Below are 19,907 nucleotides of genomic sequence, written 5' to 3'. Positions count from 1 at the left end.
TACTTCCACAGAATGCTGGCGCTGGTGGCTTCTGCAGAACCAGAGAGAGAGACAGACAGAGAAGGCAAAGGAGGATGTCGGGTGGCGGAAGCTCTGCCTAATGCTGATAACAGCAGCACTAGGTTCCTATGAAGGGAGCTACCAACTGTTGTGTTTTTTTCTTTTTCATTCTAAGTTTTTTATTCAGCATACAGGGTAGTGTGCTCTTAGACAGGGAGAGAAATATACAGTACATATGCTTCTTTTTCTTTTACAAACGTACAGACAAATATAAACATGTACAGGACTTCACAATCAACATAACGACGAAGAGTACAAGATCATTGAATGGTTTAAGTAAAGGACATTAAAAGCACTACAAAACATTCCGCTACCCTTTCCCCTCCCAGATTTGGGTCCCTGTCACTGCATCATATTAGGCATATAGAATATATATCGAAAATAATTGACTATACAAATCTACGAATGTCTGTTGTGTTTTTTGGCATACACTGAGGACTGTGAGAACAACTCATGCTATCACATTGTCCCTTCATCTTCTTCAGCCTCACACAATGGCACAAATGTATACAATTTAAAATGCTTAAAATACAATTTACCGTCACTGTTTGTGCTCTGTTATTGTGTTGATGATGTCTGGAGTTTTCTGTACAATGTTTTGTTTGTTCAAGATAAATAAAGATCAAATCAAATCAAGCTGATAGAAGTCAACTAAATCGACCAAACATTACTAATATACTCTCACACTGGCTTGGTTCATTTTCTATTCCATGTTATTTTGTTTCGGTTATAATCACAAGATGACATTCATCCACTGTGTGTATGTATAAGGTATAAATACATGCAGTGAATGGAACATATGTAAAGGTACCGCAAATATGAGGGTCTTATTTACAAAGTTTGTGATGACCCAACTGAGACAAATGTGCTAGTGTCATGCTCTAGTGCAGTAGTTCTCAACCTTTTCAGGCCGTGACCCCCAAAATAATCATATATTTGAACTGGGGACCCCCCACCCTGACAATCACTTGGGATGTAAGAGTTGAGGCTCGGTTTGACTCGGTTCCACTGATAAAAATTGTGAAAATAGCAGATCTACAACGCAAGGCGTTGTGAGATCGTCTGTTGTCAAATGTTCGGTGTCTTTCTTATATTATTTGACAATTTGGCCAATGTTTGACCAGTTCTTATGGTATAGTTTGTTGATTACTTTTGATGCAGTAATGGTCTTTTTTCATTTCATTTCTTGCGGTCGAGACCGGGGACCCTCCCCCCCTGTGGGTCCAGACCCACAGGTTGAGAACCATTGCACTAGACTAGTGCATGAGTTATACCCTAGTGACTACAGGGATAAGCGATGACCAGAATACAGCTTTTGATATGAATATAATATGAATATAATATGAATATTACAAAAATAAGCCCACAAATATGGCCCTGTAAACATGAAGTTGGATCATGTTTGTATGAAATGTAAGATTAACCTTCTCTGTACTGTCAAAGGGTGTATGTTTCCTCCCAGGCGTCCAAGGGTAATTTTGAAATCTTTGTGGTTGAATTGTGTAAACATGGTGCGCCGTTGCAAAATTTCATGGTTGCCCACAATACTGTTGCAAATGTACCGTAAGTTACAGTTGTAGAGTTGTTGAATGTTATCAATGTACAGTAGGCTACTGGCCAATTTGTAGTGCAAATAGTGAGAGAAAAAAAAAGGTGTGATGGTGCCTATAATGTGTGAATGCATAATTATGTATCTACTTGTAAAAAAGACATTGGGTCCTATAAACCATCCTGCAGCAATAAGGCGGACTCAGTGATGTCATCCATGGAGTGATACAAGGGGAATACCCACCAGGCAGGGTTTCCAAATGCTTCCCAGAAGTGGGAACTGGGATAATTAGGTTGGTTAAATGTAGGAGGATCCTTAAAAAAAGTTGTTCATGAGTATACAGACAAGGCTAAAATGGCATATAAATAAAACATCCGAGGGCACTGAGGTCACCCACTATACAAGAAGGCAACAGCCTACACACAGCAATTACATAATGTGTTGTGCTGTTGCAGACAGTTTTTTTGTTTTTGTTTTTTTAGTAAGCAAAATATATGAAATGATCACCAGCTTTATCTTTATCTTAAGATGGTAAAATTATTTTGCAGGTGACTTTAAAGGGATATTTCACCTTCGAACATATTTGGGGTAATTTTAACGTCTAACCAGGCTTTTGTGACAGTTTTTAAGTTGTTGATTCAGAATTTAGATATTTGATATTCATTTTATCAGACAGGGCCCCTTCCTATACCTACCAACCCATTGTAACTTCAAACTCCAATTTAACCATGATAGATTAATCGAAAACACCGTCCTTGGTTCTGGTGAGGTGACTGATATTATCCTTTTAATGCGTAGGGGGCCATGTTTTTTAAATTTAAAATTAGGCTACTTTTTTCATTTATTTTTATACAAAAAATTAATACAATAATAATAAATTTAAAAATCTACTTTCGTACAGGGCTGCCAACATTGGATGGTCAGAATCCAGGAGATTTTTTTCCCCCAAGCGGGGGGTCTGGGGGTCTTCCCCCTGAAACTTTTTAACAGAGTAGATGTCATTTCCTGTGTTTTGGTGAATTTTGTGAGTTTGATACTTTTATCAGGCTTGCTTTACTAGCATTGGACATTAAAACATTAAAACACCAAAAGTAGGTCTACAGAAATAGATTTGATGACTGAAGCAATGTAAGGCCCATCTTTAATAATATCCATTCATTACTTAAAAGTTCATATCTCTGTATGATGGCATGCACTGACCACACCCCCCAAGTGGGGGTCTGGGGGTCCTCCCCCAGAAACGTTTTAACATAGTAGATGTAATTTCCTGTGTTCTGGTGAATTTTGGGAGTTTTATACCAAATCCAGGAGAAATCCAGGAGACCCCTGCAGGATCTAGGGGTGTTGTGCGTTTTGTTGTGCATAATGTTCAATTACATTCTCACTTTTTTTTCATTCTTCCGTGGTTGGATGCTCTTGTGTACATTTTATTTTTTAAGAAAATAAGAAAATAAATAAAAAAGGTTTACACCCCACATGAACTCTGTGAACCCTGTGGCCTGAGCCATACTTCGTCGTGCGATGGTGTCGCGTAGCTAATAATCAACGATCTACAAGCACACAACGCGGCGCAGTGTGACGCCTTGTGAGCTTGTAGATCGGCTATTTGCCGTTCATGACTCACAGACCGACATTAGCCAATAGGAAAGGTCTTCTTTCATTGCGCCACTAGTAGCAGTGTTGCCATGTCTGCTTATTATAAGCAACTTTGGGCTTGTTTCTAAAGTGTACTTGCTTATTTTGGGCTTGTTTCTAAAGTGCTTTATTGGCTTGTTTCTAAAGTGTAGTTGCTTATTTTGGGGTTGCTGTGTAATGTTTTTTAAACCAGTGGTTCTCAAACATTTTCATGTCAAGGACCCCCAAATTAATATATCTGTAGACCAAACCTTCTGAAAATATTTTGTGCCCCCATACAAGATTTTGTGGATTTGAAATTATTCATAATTTTTTAAGAATTTTCTTTGAAAATATTTTCAAATAGCCGAGGAGGTTTAAAGGGCTCATGTAGCCTATTCGCTTCTTTTGGGCTTGTTTTCATAGACCTGGTTGCTTGTTTCTCTCGCTAAACCTGGCAACACTAACCACTTAGTACACAGTACACTTCTACTAGCTAGTAGCTAGCCTGCTAACCACACAGAACCAGAAGATGGATTCTCCGATATTGGTAATGTTTAAAGTCGTCACATTATATAATGTGGCCATACATAATAAACCCCACATTGATTAAGCTTTACATTTCATATAAAAAACAATTATAACTGTTGTGCAAAAACCGAGCGAGAATCCGCAGTAACTACTGTAAGGTTTAAGCTAGCCTAGCGTGCTAACGTTGTGTGTGTGTTTATGGATGATGTGGAGGTTTAACGTCCGTCACCTGTCTGACTGCAGGGCAGTGGTGGAAAAAGTACTTAAATGTTTTACTTAAAAAGTAAAAGTATCAATACTGCAATGTAGAAATACTCTGTTACGAGTAAAAGTCCCGGAATAAAACATTTACTTGAGTAAAAGTACCAAAAGTATTGGTATCAAAATGTACTTAAAGTACCAAAAGTAAAAAATACTAATTTTGCAGAATGTCCCCATTTCACAAGTTATCAAATGTCTAAGATTTATAAAACACTATTTTGAAAATAGCCAAAGTTTAAATAGGCCTGAAGTTGTTAACGTATGTTTTGTAATAATAATCAAAATCTACTATAGTAACCATAGTAGCTAATGTTTTCCAATAATTTTAGTGGAGTAAAAGTACTATATTTGCTTTTGAGGTGTAGTGGAGTAGAAGGTAAAGTACTGAACATGACGTGTCGCTATAAACCAAAAACGACACATTTTCGTGTTGACATTCTCTAGTTATTTTTGTCATGTGATTAAAGCTTCCACCGCAACTTATTTTAATGAATGAAACGCTCTTTTAACCAAACCGTGTTGTAGAGTATGTTTTATTATTGTTATTAATACAAGATATATTACCCATCTGCAGCGATGTGGAGAGGTGGCCCAGTAGATAAGGGACGACAAGTAGTACTGCCTGAAGCTAATAAGCCCAATATCTCCCCTGGTCAAGTTGCCTTTTTCTTGACCAGGCACTTCTGGATTGCATGAGCTGTAGACCAGGGGTCTTCAACGTTTTTCAGGTCAAGGACCCCTTAGCTGAGAGAGAGAGGAAGCAGGGACCCCCACTGCACATTGTGTAACATTGTGTTGCAGATTAAACCTTTTCATAGATTTAATAGATTTCATAGATAGATTTGGCGACCCCCCCCCCTGTAGTAACTCTGAGGAACCCCAAGGGGTCTCGGACCCCCTGTTGAAGACCCCTGCTGTAGACATTTTGGTTTCTAGTATGGGAGATGAGGTTCAAACTCCGGGTAGGACATATCAAAAATGTATGGATTGCAGCTTTAAGCAGTGTAAAATAGTAATGCCACTCTTGCAGTTTTAAACGACTGGATTTGATTGTACAGAAATTTGATTCTAATTTTGATCTCTGTGTCTTTTTCTCACGCAGGAACCGTCATTGTACACTGTCAAAGCAGTCCTCATTCTAGACAACGATGGAGACCGGCTTTACGCCAAGGTATAATTTTTTTGTTGAGAAGGGAAATGATATAACTTACATAAGCTATGCCTTTTGACAATACACTTTAGATAAATGTCTTGTTGGATGGATTTTAACTCCCATCTGTGCTTCTGGGGGTCCCTGGAACAACATATTTTGAGATGGGGGGTCCGTGGCCAAATACATATCATTTTGGGGGTCTTTGACATGAAAAAGTTTGAGAATCACTGATTATAGTAACATATATATTTTGTTTTAAACTGTTAGGATTTAGAAGACATATGTAGAATCCCCCAGAAGCAAAGATTTGAGTTAAAAATGTTTGCTTTAAAATATATATATATATTCAAAGATTTGCACAAAGCAATTCACGATAATAAAAAAAATAGCAGATCTACAAGCTCATGAGCTTGTATATCTGCTATTTTTGAATAGACAAAGAAATCTAGTGACACAGATGCGTTCCAGGTCTTAATGGATTAAGAAAGCATCTCTGGTATTTTTTCGATTTTAGCATTGGCTATTCAAAAATAGCAGATATACAAGCTCACATCGCGTCACTTCGTGCCGCGCTGCAAGCTTGTACATCTACTATTTTAGATTTTTAGATTTAGAAGGCATTTGTGGAATCGACCTCCGGTCTTAGAGCATGAACAAACTGCACCTAATTGATACATATTATGCTTAAATTTCCTCTTTCTTAATTGCTTCACAGTATTATGATGACACATACCCTACAGCGAAGGAACAGAAGGCCTTTGAGAAGAACATTTTCACCAAAACACACCGGACAGATAGTAAGAGAGAACATCATGACCAACCACAACAGATGCTCTGACTCATTTCCTAGGCTAAATACAGATCAAAACTTGCCGTGTGTGTTCATGTCATTGTGTGTTTATGTTCGTACGTTCTTCCTCATAGGTGAGATAGCACTACTGGAGGGCCTCACAGTCGTCTACAAGAGCAACATAGACCTCTTCTTCTATGTGATTGGCAGTTCACATGAAAACGAGGTAGGCCTTAAGTTAAACCGTGTTCCTTTGATCTCCCCCGCTCTCAAGGAGAGGAAAAGAACTACTGCCGAAAGTGTCTTAACCGGTAGTACATGAAGTGCAGGGCTACGTGTCGTAGTCCAGGAAACCCGGAACATCCTCCTGCAGCCCTGTACTTCCAGTTTAGTATCGCGTGGCCAGACGATCAGAGATCCCCGCTTACTGATCATCTGGGGAAATCTAGGCCCGTCACAATTATTACATAATCGTCTAATCGCAATTATTTTATATAAACGCAATTATTTTTGCATAATCGCCACAATCAATTCCATGTAAAAAAATGCCATATATAAAAATAAAAAATAAAAATAAAGTGGAAATAGCAGATCTATAAGCTCAAAACGCGTCGCGATGCGACGCGTTTTGAGCTTATAGATCGGCTATTTCAACTATTAATGTTTATTTTTAAGTATAAAGTAATTAAATATGTGTTATTTGTCATATCTGCAAATAAAGTCATGTCATATCTGCCCTGTGCAACTTTTGTTTACGAAAGCTAAAGCCAAACAGAAATGTAATTTAATTTTATTCATAGTGTTCCATTAATTTGAACAGTGGAGAGAAAAAACGGCAACTAGCCTACAGCCACTGCTTTACTTACACTTACACCTTCCATGATGAAGGATCACCCTAAATTATTGGCATTGGTTCTGCATTGCCGTTTTCAAGATTTGTTCTGGGGCTTTTATGCCTTTATTACAGACAGGACAGTAGGCTGACAGGAAATGGGCAGAAAAGGCCGTCGGGATCGGGACTCGAACCCACAACACAGCGCTGTCAGGCTACATTGTATAGCCTAGGTGTCTGGACCGCCACGCCAGCGATCCAGGCCTGGAGTTTGTTTTTAAACATCCCAAATTGTTTGCGCCCAGTACGTTTGGATTTAGATGTCACCAGATGTATCAGTAGGCGGTGATCTACAATCGTCTGGCTGTCAAAATAAATGCGTTTGTTAGCCGACCTTCCTTTGCCTTTGCTAGTTAATGGTAATGTTGTGTTGCCAAAGCGTCTGGTAACATTGTCTTCACCTCAGCTTGACCACTCAGCCGGCTCCTTGCCTTGAACAGTGGACAGTGATCAGTGGAGAGGAAAAACGCCAACTAGCCTACACCCACTGCTTTCCTTACACTTAGGGCACGCACACACTGTGTAGGATATTTGGTCCAATTATGCTGTCGGGGACCTTTTTTTGGGGCTCACCGACAAAACCCCCGATCTGACGCAGATCGGGCTGTGATCGGCGAGGTTTTGGTCGCTGTGTGTGAAAGGCAGATCTTGTATCAGAAGGGGGAAGGAGTGACACGCAGCAAAGGCCGTCGGGGATCGGGACTCGAACCCACAACGCGCTGTCAGGCTACATTGTATAGCCTAGGTACCTGGAACGCCACGCCAGCGATCCAGGAGCCTGGAGTTTGTTTTTAAATGTCCAAATTGTTTGCGCCCAGTTGTAGCTCCTATGTTTGGATTTAGATGTCACCAGATGTATCAGTAGGCGGAGATCTACAATCGTCTGGCTGTCAAAAAAAATCTATTTGTTAACCGACCTTCCTTTGCCTTTGCTAGTTAACCCATTAAGACCGGGAACGCATCTGTGTGTCATTTTTTAGATTTCTTTGGATATTTAAAAAATAGCAGATCTACAAGCTCATAGCGCGGCACAGAGTGCCGCTCTATGAGCTTGTAGATCTTTTTTTTGCAAATCTTTGAATATATATATTGTTTAAAGCGAACATTTGTAACTCAAATCTTTGCTTCTGGGGGATTCTACAACTGTCTGTTAAATCCTATGTTGCTATAATATCAGTGGTTCTCAAAAATGATATGTATTTGGCCGTGGACCCCCATCTCAAAATATTTTTGTTCCAGGGACCCCCAGAAGTTGTAACAGAGTTGAAAATGTTCGCTTTAAAAAAATATACATTCAAAGATTTGCACACATTTTCAATTTTTTTTTTTCACAAAATAGTAGATCTACAAGCTCATAGCGCGGCACTCGGTGCCGCGCTATGAGCTTGTATATCTGCTAGCCCAAAGAAATCTGAAAATGACACTCAGATGCGTTCCCGGTCTCAATGGGTTAATGGTAATGTTGTGTTGCCAAAGCGTCTGGTAACATTGTCTTCACCTCAGCTTGACCACTCGGCTGGCTCCTCCCATGGGTTCCCAGAACTCACGGTGTTCAACCTCCTGAAGCAGGGCCCAAATTAGGCTCTGAGAGAACCTTATCTGAAACCTTATCTGAAACAGAGTATGGAAAACCAGGGCTGTCAACGATTACAAATTTAAGTTGACGATTAATTGTCACTCAAATAATTGCCATTAACAATTTCATTGTGTGTTTTTGTCATTGAACATTGGAACATAATGAATACACACAAGCCTTTTTTGCTTTGTAATAAAAAAAATTGCACAGGGTAGACATGACAAATAACTTGAATAGAAGTTAAAGAACTTAAAGAAATGACTGATATTTAATCATTTTGCACTTTCTTTTCTTTCTGCGGAAATAGCTGATCTACAAGCTTACAACGCGTCATGAAGCGTTGTAAGCTTGTAGATCAGCTATTTCTGCTGTTTATATTTGAAAATGCATGAAAATCTTTAAACATGGAAACAATTATAACGATTATGCTAAATAATTGCAATTATCTCAAATAATTGCGATGTAATACGATGATGTGATGCTTAGTTCTTGTAATCGAAAAGTGCCATTACAAGTACAATGAGTTGCCTCTACTTTGAGTTAATTGTGTATAATCACAATTACTTTTATTGCCAGGTGTGTTTGTTTAGCCTGGTAAACCCTCCCTCCGGAAATCTCAATTCCATTTGATTCCTGGAGTGAGTCTGGCATGAACCGCCTCTCTGCAATATTGGCTGTGTATGCCAAACGGCCGCGCCTATCAGCGTCGTCGCTCATTGTTCTGTGATTGACAGCTTACGTTGGCCAATCAGGTGGCGAGTTCGAGTGAGCCCAAAACACGAACGGCAGCCATCTTTTTCTTGTGCGGCCAATTCTCCGCTATTTTTTTACTTCAAAAAGCTCTCTAACTTCTATTTTGAGGCACGGAATTTACTTATAAGATATCGTTTGGATAGAATTTAGTTGTTTAACTTCATATATGTGGTCAATTAATCATGACAAAGCCTATTTAAAAAATTTTTTTTAGAGAACCGGTAGGGGCGGGCAGTGACACCATTGTACCCGAAAAAGGCAACCCATTTTGGGTATGGCTGTCTCAAAAGTCCCGTCGCGTCACATTAAGACTGGTGAACTGCTGATTGGCTGAAGGGGAAAAATTATCATTGGCTGAAGGGGTTGTCAGTCAACGGTATTACTCCCGCCCAACTCCAGCACAGCCAATATTGCAGACAGGCGGATCAGGCCAGACTCACTCCTGAAATGAAATGGAATTGAGATTTCCGGAGGGAGGGTTTACCAGGCTAGTGTTTGTTAGCACATGACACATTTGTGTTGATGTGCTGGTGCATTGCACAGTATTGAGAAACATTTACTAATTATTTAATATAAAGATGTATGCGTAGCGATAGAAGCTATAACAGGACAATGTATACAGTAGTATAGACTATAGAGGTGGAAACGGGGAACATGGGTCGATAAATAACATTTTGTTAGTGGCATCATCGTCATTGTGTGCAATAGTATAGTACTTGGTTGATATGATTATTTGAACACTGAAGCCTCCTAAGTCACAAATACATTCTAATGGTTTTATTCCCCTCTTTATTTTCACCTAGCTTATGCTGATGGCCGTTCTGAACTGTCTATTTGATTCGCTCAGCCAGATGTTGAGGTGAGTTCGTTGTACAGTACAATTCTTCCCCTTCGAATCAGTAAACTTATCGTTGGAAGTCCAGTTAGCCCATTGAGGCCTGAGGTTCCGATTCTGCAAAATGTCTTCTAAATTCTAACAGTTTTTTGAAAGAACTTATGTTGGTATGTCAGTGGTTTTCAAACTTTTTAATGTCAAGGACCCCCAAAATGTATATGTATTTGGCCGCGGACCACCATCTCAGAATATTTTGTTCCAGGGACCCCCACAAGCAAAGATTTGAGTTAAAAATGTTTGCTTTAAAACAATATATATTAAAAGATTTGCACACATTTTCAAAACTTTTCAAAAATAGCAGATCTACAAGCTCGTAGCGCGGCACTCGAATAGCCAAAGTGTAAAATAATGCTTTTTAGCTCAAATCTAAAAATGACACAGACATCAGGTCTTAATGGGTTAATTGTTATAATTTCTGCTCACTTGGCAGGAAGAATGTTGAGAGGAGAGCTTTGTTGGAGAACATGGAGGGCCTCTTCCTTGCCGTGGATGAAATTGTAGACGGGGGGTGAGTGAGAATTTATCAGATTTATCTTAAAGTCAGTGGTTATAAATGCCTATGTGTTCCTGCATCTTAACTCCTTAAAATACTACTAATGTACTAATGTATCTGCTGCCCCCTGCAGGGTGATCTTAGAGAGTGATCCGCAGCAAGTCGTCCACCGTGTGGCTCTCAGGGTAAGTTTAACCACTTAAGCCCTATATATATACTTTGTTGTATAACAAATGGCAAAAACAGGCAATCTACAAACTCACAAGGCGTCGCATCGTGATGCGTTGTGAGCTTGTAGATTGGCCATTTTTAGTATCGTGGACAATCTTTAAAATTTGGTTTAGATTTTTTTTTAATGTTTTGGACAATTTTTTAAAATGTTTGCCTATAATGACATGTCCAAAATAGGGATGCCACGTTGAAAGGAGCAGTGTTTCCCCTATATGTATTCAGCATAGTGCATTCAAATATGACCGCTGATGCTATATGTTTATGTAAATTATTATATATTCTCTAAGCAATGGAAGAACAGTCTTATGTATTTATAAGCTGAAGTTATATTATTTTGCGCTGTCATTACTGATGCTTCATTCATGTCCAGTTACACACATGTAAGGGGAGGAGAGAGGACCCAACTCTATCTAGCCAGACCCATAGCAAGAGTTACGAGACACTCTTTTTGATCTTGCGGCAACACCTTCGCCTTACTTTTCTTGTTCTTGTTGTTGTCTCTGAGCACACGGAAACAAATTCCAAATCAACTTTAAGTTGGTTTTGGGCCATAAATGTTTGAATATTATGTGAATGGAAGTCTATGGGCTCCGTCTATTTGCAGAACAGCGTATTGCTTCATATTCAGCATATCGCTTCATATTCAATTAACTTTGCGCTTACCTGATCATCTCGGCATATTAAATTAAGTTACCTCAGGTACCAGCCTACCAGGTAGATGTCAACATTGAAGCAAACCAATGTTGATTAGGATTATCATTTGCCTAAGTCAAAAAATTGGTCCTGCAACTTTACTTAACCCATTAAGACCTGGGATGCATCTGTGTCATTTTTTTATTTGAGCTAAAAAGCATTATTTTACACTTTGGTTATTCAAAAATAGCAGATATACAAGCTCATAGCGCGGCACCGAGTGCCGCGCTACGAGCTTGTAGATCTGCTATTTTTGAAAAATCGAGAAAATGTGTGCAAATTAATATATTTATATTCTTTTAAAGCGAAGATTTTTAACTCAAATCTTTGCTTCTGGGGGGTCCCTGGAACAACATATTTTGAGATAGGGGTCCGCGGCCAAATACATATCATTTTGGGGGTCCTTGACATGAGAAAGTTTGACCACCACCACTGATATAGAAACATCCGTTTTCCAGAATACTGTTAGGATTTAGAAGACATTTGTAGAATCGGCTTCAGGTCTTAATTGCATAAGACTGCATCAAATGTACATGTTATCATCGCGGCGTAATGCAGCGTGTGGATGCCTTGTAAATTAAGCTTAACGTTAACAACAAATGTAAGCATTTGATTTGAATGACGCAAGGAAACATCTTGTGAAATAAACATTTGGGAGATACATCTTTAGAACTTGAAGGCTTGGTATTGCCCTTCCACAGTGTGTTGTTGTCTGGAGTTGGTCCACCACGAGACCACCGTGACTCTATGACGCCTGTTCAAAAAAAGTATTTTGCGTCAGTGAGATAAATATTCACCGCCGCTGCTACAACTTCATCCTAAGGGAAAACACTGAAGTGGTTAACCCATTAAAGGGGAAGACCACTCATTTTCAACATTGAACAATGTCTTTTTCTTATTTCCACACAACAGCTCTAAGGTGTATGAAAGACATAGTTCAATGTTGAAAATTAGTGGTATTCCCCTTTAAGACCGGGAAACGCATCTGTGTCATTTTAAGATTTATTTGGCTATTTTTTGAAACATTTTGAAAATGTGCGCAAATCTTTGAATATTTATATATTTTTTTAAAGCAAACATTTTTAACTCAAACTTTGCTGGGGGGTCCCTGGGAGAACATATTTTGCGATGGGGGTCCGTGGCCAAATGCATATAATTTTGGGTGGTCCTTGACATGAACAAAGTTTGAGAACCACTGATATAGAAACTTTTTTTTTCAAACGACTGTTCGGATTTAGAAGACATTTGTAGAATCCCCAGAAGCAAAGATTTGAGTTAAACATTAAAAAAAACCATTATGTATTCAAAGATTTACAAACATTTTCACGATTTTTCAAAAATAGCAGATCTACAAGCTCGCTACGAGCTTGTAGATCTGCCATTTTTGAATCGCCAAATAAATTATAAAAAATGACACAGATGCGTTCCCGGTCTAAATGGGTTAATGCTTTGTGCGCTTACTCCACAAAGATAACTGATGTAATGTCATGAGAGCAGATATTTGTCCTAGACATAAATATACAATGTTTCTATCCTGGGCGCCCTGGTATCTCAGCCGGTAGAGAGTGTATAATACCATGTCAAGGTTAAATCCTTGTCGCAGGTGGCTCTGTTTCAAAATCCAACCCAAGGCCCTTTTGCTGCATGTCATCACCTCTCTCTCTCCTGCCGTCCCCGTCTCTCTCTAGTGCAGTGGTTCTCAAACATGTCTGGCTCAGGGCACCCCTGTAAACAACTTTTTCATCCACGGCACCCCTGAATTACATAGTTACTTTACAGCACCTTACATGTATGTCATATATATTATGGTTTCGTAAATATATAAATCTTTCCCCCTAAGATACAGTAGCCTAAGTCACGAGGAAAACTTGAGAGAATGTCCGTTTCCATTATAGGACAGATTGAAAATAACTTTCTACTTGACGTTTAACCCCAGCGTCCCCATTCTGAGGGGAAACATTCGCCAAAAGATAGCCGATCTACAAGCTCACAACGCGTTGTGAGCTTGTAGATCTGCTATTTTTGGCGAAGAGATTTGTTCTGTAGACTGAAAAAGAACGCACCGAGTACAGTGCAACTTGGGTCCGTTTTGCAAAGTCAAATATGATCAAAGTATTCTGCGGCACCCCCGGACCTGCGTCACAGCACCCTAGGGTGCCACGGCACCCACTTTGAGAAACCCTGCTCTAGTGTCACTATCAAAATAAAGTGTAAAATGTAAAGAAAACAAAGAACAGCTATCTAAAAATACATAATTGTGTCTCTCCTGCAGGGGGATGATGTGCCTTTGACGGAGCAGACAGTCACCCAGGTAAGAAATGTTTTTCCTGCTGAGCTTTTTTTCCATGCAGTTGAACATAAATGTGCGTTACTCTATTAACTGGTAATACTCATAACTGTCAAAATTGTGTATTGGAATCAGGATTCTTTTTCATTGCCATTTGTGTTTGCACTTACCAAGGAATTGTGACTTGGCAAGGGTGGTGCGTTCTACTTAAAGTGATTGTTAACAAATGATTCACAACAATTGTAAACAAAAAATGTAAACAAAAAGCTTAAAGAAAAATTATGTACAAGGTGCAGTAGAGACTGTAGAGGCTGGTATAGCAACATGGGTAGATAAATACATCTGAGGTACATAATATACATACAACACTATATTATATTAGTAGAGGGTTGTTGTATTCACATTCCACAGGAACCCTTTTATACTTAAATGGATGAATTAACGATGGCATTTTCTGTATTGAGTACACATGAAGTGTACTCACACATAGGCTGTCAGCGTATACATAAACATAATGGCATATACTGCACGTGGACCACTTAAACATTACTAGGTGGTTTGAAATGGGATTCAAATCAGACGGTGTCACTCGCCGAACATTCAAGCTTAAAACAACATCGCTTTTCAGCGAGCGACAACGTTGTACAATAGAGCAATGGTTCTCAACCTGTGGGTGGGGGTCCCCAGATGACAGTGAAGTGATAATTTAAGGACTTTTAAGACCTTTTAATACCTGAAAGAAACCATTACTGCATCAAAAGCAATCAACAAACTATACTATAAAACTGGTCAAACATTGGCCATATTGTCAAATTAAATAAGAAGGAGGCAAACATCATGAATATAGCAGCTCTACAAATAATTGTGAGCTTGTAGATCTGCTATTTTCACAATATTTAAATGTGGAACCGAGTCAAACGAGTCAAACTAAATGTAATGCCTCAACTCCCACAATTCCAGGTGCTTGTCAGGGTGGGGGGTCCCCGGTTCAAATATGATTATTTTGGGGGAGGGGTCGCAGCCTGAGACGGTTGAGAACCACAGGAATAAAGTATAAGTTAAGCATGACTCAGGCTTATGTATACACATAAGAATGAATACACACCTGATCTGATCGCTTGCAAATTAGAGCGTAGCAGTCAGGCCTAAAGATGGTGTTTGAGAAACAAGTCAGATTTGCCTGCTGTCTGACCAAAGCCGTATTGCCGTTCAAATGGTGCTGAAGTGGTCCCGATCCCATACATACATTCCACATAGCAGCATACAATGCATTCCCTGGCTTCTTCTATATGTACAGTATGTTGTCCTTAGGGCCCAGTGAGAGGTCAGGGCCCAGCGAGGGGTCAGTGACCCTGCAGTGCTCCCTCCACTCTGTTGTCAGCTGCCAGTAGATCATCATGCATTACCTTATTTTGTATGCAAATATACATGATTGCTAATTATTTGGTGGTAAGGTGGTAGGTAGCCAGCGGTGGTTCCTGTCTTTTAGCGCTGTGTTAAGTGTGTGTGTGTGCGCGTGCGTGCGTGCGTGCGTGTATGCTGCTCCTCCTGATTAATGTTCTCATTTAAGAGGCCTGTGACAGGCTAGTGGTATCCCTCCTCGAGCCATGATTAATAGCGGTCTCCCTTCCCCATGCTTTATGGTTATGGTTTGCCTCATTCAACGAATTAAGATGATTAATTAAATTGTGCATATTTTCCCTTCATGCGCATCACTCATTCCCTCATTTTTCTTCATTTAAAAAAAAAACATCTGACATTTATCAATACCGATACCGTTGAGTGATATCAGATGGACCCGTTTGGTTTTCAAGGTGGTGATTGAGACAGTGAAAGTTTTACTGCATTGCCTTTTTTAAGTGTAATACTATTTGATTATTACTTCTTTGTTTTGGAGTGATCTGCTTGCTGAAAACCGGTTCTCCTCTACAGGTGCTACAGTCTGCCAAAGAACAGATCAAGTGGTCACTTCTTCGGTAGGACCATCACAGGTTCCCCTCCTACCTGCCAGCTTATTGCCATGGCACTGCTCCATATTTTTCCTCTTGAATTTCACTCCTCCCCCTTCAGTCTAGGCTGTGGAGAGAGCATAGAGCCAAATTCTAAGTCTTAGCTTGACTCGGGAGTGTAGAAAGTGACCTTTTTATTGGTCAATTTCTACACCCAGTTAAACTAACTCTTAGAATCTTACTGTTTACTGTGACTCATACAGTTATGTTCCGAGGAATTCTTGTCCTCAAGAAAATATCTCATGTTTTCCTTATCTCCCCCCCCCCCCCCCCCCCCCTTTCTGCAGAGGCTTGTGTTGTATGACGTTATTGTCATGAGAGGTATTAAGATGCTATATCATGTTGTACATTCCAAGTGCTGTCTTGTCTGTCTTTTTGTTTTCTCCTTACAAGACCCTCAAGGGTCTTTTGATGATGTGTTTGAATCTGCATAAATCCCCTTACCTTCGCCTGTGACATTCCGTTTGATCAAAAACATGCTTCTCGATAAAATAAAAGTAAATCGGTAAAATGATCGACATTAAGAAAAGAATCAATAGTTGCAGCTCTGTCTTTCTTTAGCCCCGGGATGATTGACACGTACAGTAATTATGTCTGCATCCTATCACATCTTCCTGACTACTGTACAAATATCGAGGCACTGATTATGTTCATGTTTTGGATTATATGAATGTTGTGTTGAAACATGTACTGTATAATAGCAAGAACTGTCGGTGTACCACTGGTTGTAGAGGCATGTTTGTCTCATCCAAGGATCATCCATCATGAGATACTTTTGAATAAAAAAAACATTTCTTCATGTTGGTGCTTGAATGGTTATAATTATTCCTATAATAATTATTTCTTGCAATAATTCCCAGCCTCTATTTGCCCTGGGAGATGAGTGGTGGAAAAATATCAGAGAGTCTGATGTCAATCTGACGACAGGTAGCCGACCAATCAAAATAGGGGTTAATTTAACTAATCGATCAATACAACTTTGCACATCTACAAGCTCACAATGCGTCACGTTGGCACACATTGTGAGCTTGTAGATCAGCTATTTTGGCATGACACAGTTGTACGACAAAGTATAAAATAGGTCTTAAGTGGTCAAGCAGACTAATTGATTTTGTTGATTGGTTAATATCTGTATACTGTGAGTGTGTGCGTATATATATATATATATATAGATAACTGTTTCAATCTTTAATATATATACAGTGTACATACTGTATATATATATATATATATATTAAAGATCGAAACTTATCAATAGAATAATTGCTCAGAAAATAATCCATTATTGCAGCATTAATGATGGCCCTTAAAGCCGATACGACAGGATGCTTACTAATCAATGCAAGCAAAAGCACCATAGTGTACTGAATTACTGTGTGAGCAACCTTGCTGTGGTGGGAACTCGGCAAGTGTAACATAATCGTCGCCACTTTGTAAAATAAATATTAAATGTGTCTATTTGGTCATGTGATAAACAATCACCTGAGCATTCTTTGTTGCCCTTGGTTGACCTCATTTGGATAACCTTGGTGCAAAGAAGAATGTCTTGATGTGATGTGATTGTCTGCAAATGACATGGCAGCCCTTTTTGTAGGCACATTGTCAGAGCAAGCGTGTTATTTCCTCATTCCAGAGCTACCAAAGCCAGTATCTGTGCTCTTTGTTCTTCATGACAGTGACAACCAGGGGCCTCCCTGCTGGAGCAACAGCTCCATCTCCTGGTTGATGCAGCAAAGCACAAGACAAATGTAGGTACAATGAGTGACGGCACAAGAGATGCTGTGCTTTACTGTCTGTGCACTGGTGATACACAATGTTGGGGAAGGGGATCATCGTTGATTCATTTACACCAGTGGTTCTCATATTAGGGCAGGGTTCTTCAACGTTTTTAAGGCGAAGGACCCCTTAGCTGAGAGAGATGAAGCAGGGACCCCCACTACATATTGGGATTCATGTTAAATGTGTGTTTTCAGACATTTAACGACTTAAACCCTCAATACTTTGTAAACTTGACCTTTGGCTCTGTACTTGGTCTGCTCTTTTTTCCCTGTACAGCAAACCTCTTAGCCGAAAATAGGTGATCTACAAGCTCACGTAGATCTGCTATTTTCGGCTAATGTACCCCCCAGAACAGGGATGCGAGGGTTCAAGTGGTTAATGTAAAATAAAAAAAAATAAGGTCCCTATCACACACAGATTTGGCGGCCCCCCTGCAGTAACTCTGAGGACTCCCTAGGGGTCCCGGATCCCCTGTTGAACACCCCTGAATTAGGGTCCAGGGGTCCTTGAGGGGGTTCCCCAGCAAAATGTGTTAAAAAGCATCGTAATCGGTTACATTTAATGAATTTTACTTTTCACTTTTTAATTACCGGTATATTTTAAATTTAAGCTATTTGAAAATAGCCGATTTCCGGGCTCACAATGCGTTGCGAGCTTGTACATAGAAAAATCTTTAAAAAATATATTTTGAAACTCTTTTAAGGGGTTGCGTAGTACAAAATATTTTCATATAGGGGTTTGCGGGCAAATAATCAATGTAGAGGTTCTTAACATGAGAAGCACTGATTTACACTGTTCAGAGACTAGTCTGGGGTATCATGAATTTTGTGCTGTCATGTACGCCTCAAACCCACATTGTATTCTCTGCATTTTCATGCAAATGAGTGGTACTCTCCAGAGAGAGCATTGTATAGGTGAGAATAGGCATTACATCACTGTTTCCCAAACAGTGTGTCGTGGGGTGGACCAATCTTTATGGGTCGGGAGTAAATATCTCCTTTTTTCCGTTTCCTACATTTAAAAAAAATATGTATTTCAAAAGATTAAAAAAATTAAAACAATTAATAATTTCTATAAATTAATGAAAAAAAAAAGTTTAATAGTATCCCTGTCTAATGAGCCAAATATGCCTTCATACATTCTAATTGCCCTCTATTACTAAAATAAAAAATCAATACTTAATACTTCCTACGGTTAATATGAGCATCAAAAAAATATTTTAAATATTTTTTTATTAGCACACGGACAAATGACATCATCAACTTGTGACGGGCATTGTCCCTCTTGAGTAAAATATGAACTATTTATAAAATAAATAAAACATTTAAGGTGTTTTTGATTTAAAAGTTTAGTTATAGAGGGCACTTATGTATAATGTATTTTCAAATATTTTAGTACTTTTACTGTTTGTACTTTAAGTATATTTTGATGCCAATACTGTTGTACCTTTACTCAAGTAAATTTTTAAAATTCTGGTCTTTTACTTAACTGAGTATTTTTATATTGCAGTATTGGTACTTTTACTTAAGTAAAACATTTGAGTACTTTTTCCACCACTGCATTACATCATCCAGGTACCTGATTCACATCACAGGAGAAGACATCTATCTGCATTCTTCAACTAAGGTACTTCCATATGTTGTCATCATGCTGACCTCTTGGAGGGATTTGATGCAAGCTGAGGTTTTGCGTGTCGTTGCGTAACGCCAGATTCCACCAGACCTAATGTAAACCACATTGTGTGGCATCCAAGCAGTGTTGCCAGACTTAGCGAGAGAAATAAGCAACCAGCCCAAAACAAGCGACTGGTATAGTCGCTTCTTTTGGGCCGGTTGCTTATTTGGCCTAATAGCCACTATACTATTAGGCCACGAGCACTTTTTTAACTACATTTTTTTATCCCACGATTTTGTATCCCTATTTTTCACCCAGTGCCAATGCCTAAGCTTGTAATCCTGGGCACTACTCTCCCTCTGCCAGCCTGAGGAGAGCCCCAAACTGAGCTCATGCTTCCTTCAACGCATGAGGAGTTAGCAGGCCGCTTCTTATCGCCTGACAGGAGGGAGTTTCCCCGGTTGGGACGTAGCACGTGGAAGGAACACGTTATTCCAACCAGTTCCTTTCCCCTCCATCAGGATTACTGCATGTTTTTCGTGAGGGTACCTACCTTAGGGGACACAACATGCGAACTCCACACAGAGAGGCCCTTTCGCCACGAGCACTTTAAACCTATACATCGGCTATTTGAAAATAGGCGATCTATGGCTATGCGTTGTGAGCTTGTAGATCGGCTATTTTCAAAAATATATATATTAACAACACAAATCTGGTAGGCTACAGC

The 19,907-nt window shown here is 39.4% G+C and overlaps 1 protein-coding gene across 1 annotated transcript; it reads left to right on the top strand.

Annotated features, from left to right (window-relative positions):
* Positions 1–3,684: 3,684 nt before the first annotated feature.
* Positions 3,685–16,591, top strand: copz1 (COPI coat complex subunit zeta 1). Its single transcript, XM_080444539.1, has 9 exons — positions 3,685–3,773; positions 5,118–5,186; positions 5,884–5,965; positions 6,093–6,184; positions 9,983–10,038; positions 10,505–10,582; positions 10,701–10,752; positions 13,764–13,802; positions 15,711–16,591. The coding sequence occupies exons 1-9, from the start codon at positions 3,756–3,758 to the stop codon at positions 15,756–15,758; spliced, it is 534 nt and encodes a 177-aa protein (XP_080300665.1). The 5' UTR covers positions 3,685–3,755; the 3' UTR covers positions 15,759–16,591.
* The last annotated feature ends 3,316 nt before the right edge of the window (positions 16,592–19,907 follow it).

This window comes from Gymnoscopelus braueri (genome assembly GCF_963280865.1).
Source record: "Gymnoscopelus braueri genome assembly, chromosome: 12".
Lineage (NCBI taxonomy): Eukaryota > Metazoa > Chordata > Actinopteri > Myctophiformes > Myctophidae > Gymnoscopelus > Gymnoscopelus braueri.
This window is presented reverse-complemented; position numbering and strand designations above follow the sequence as displayed.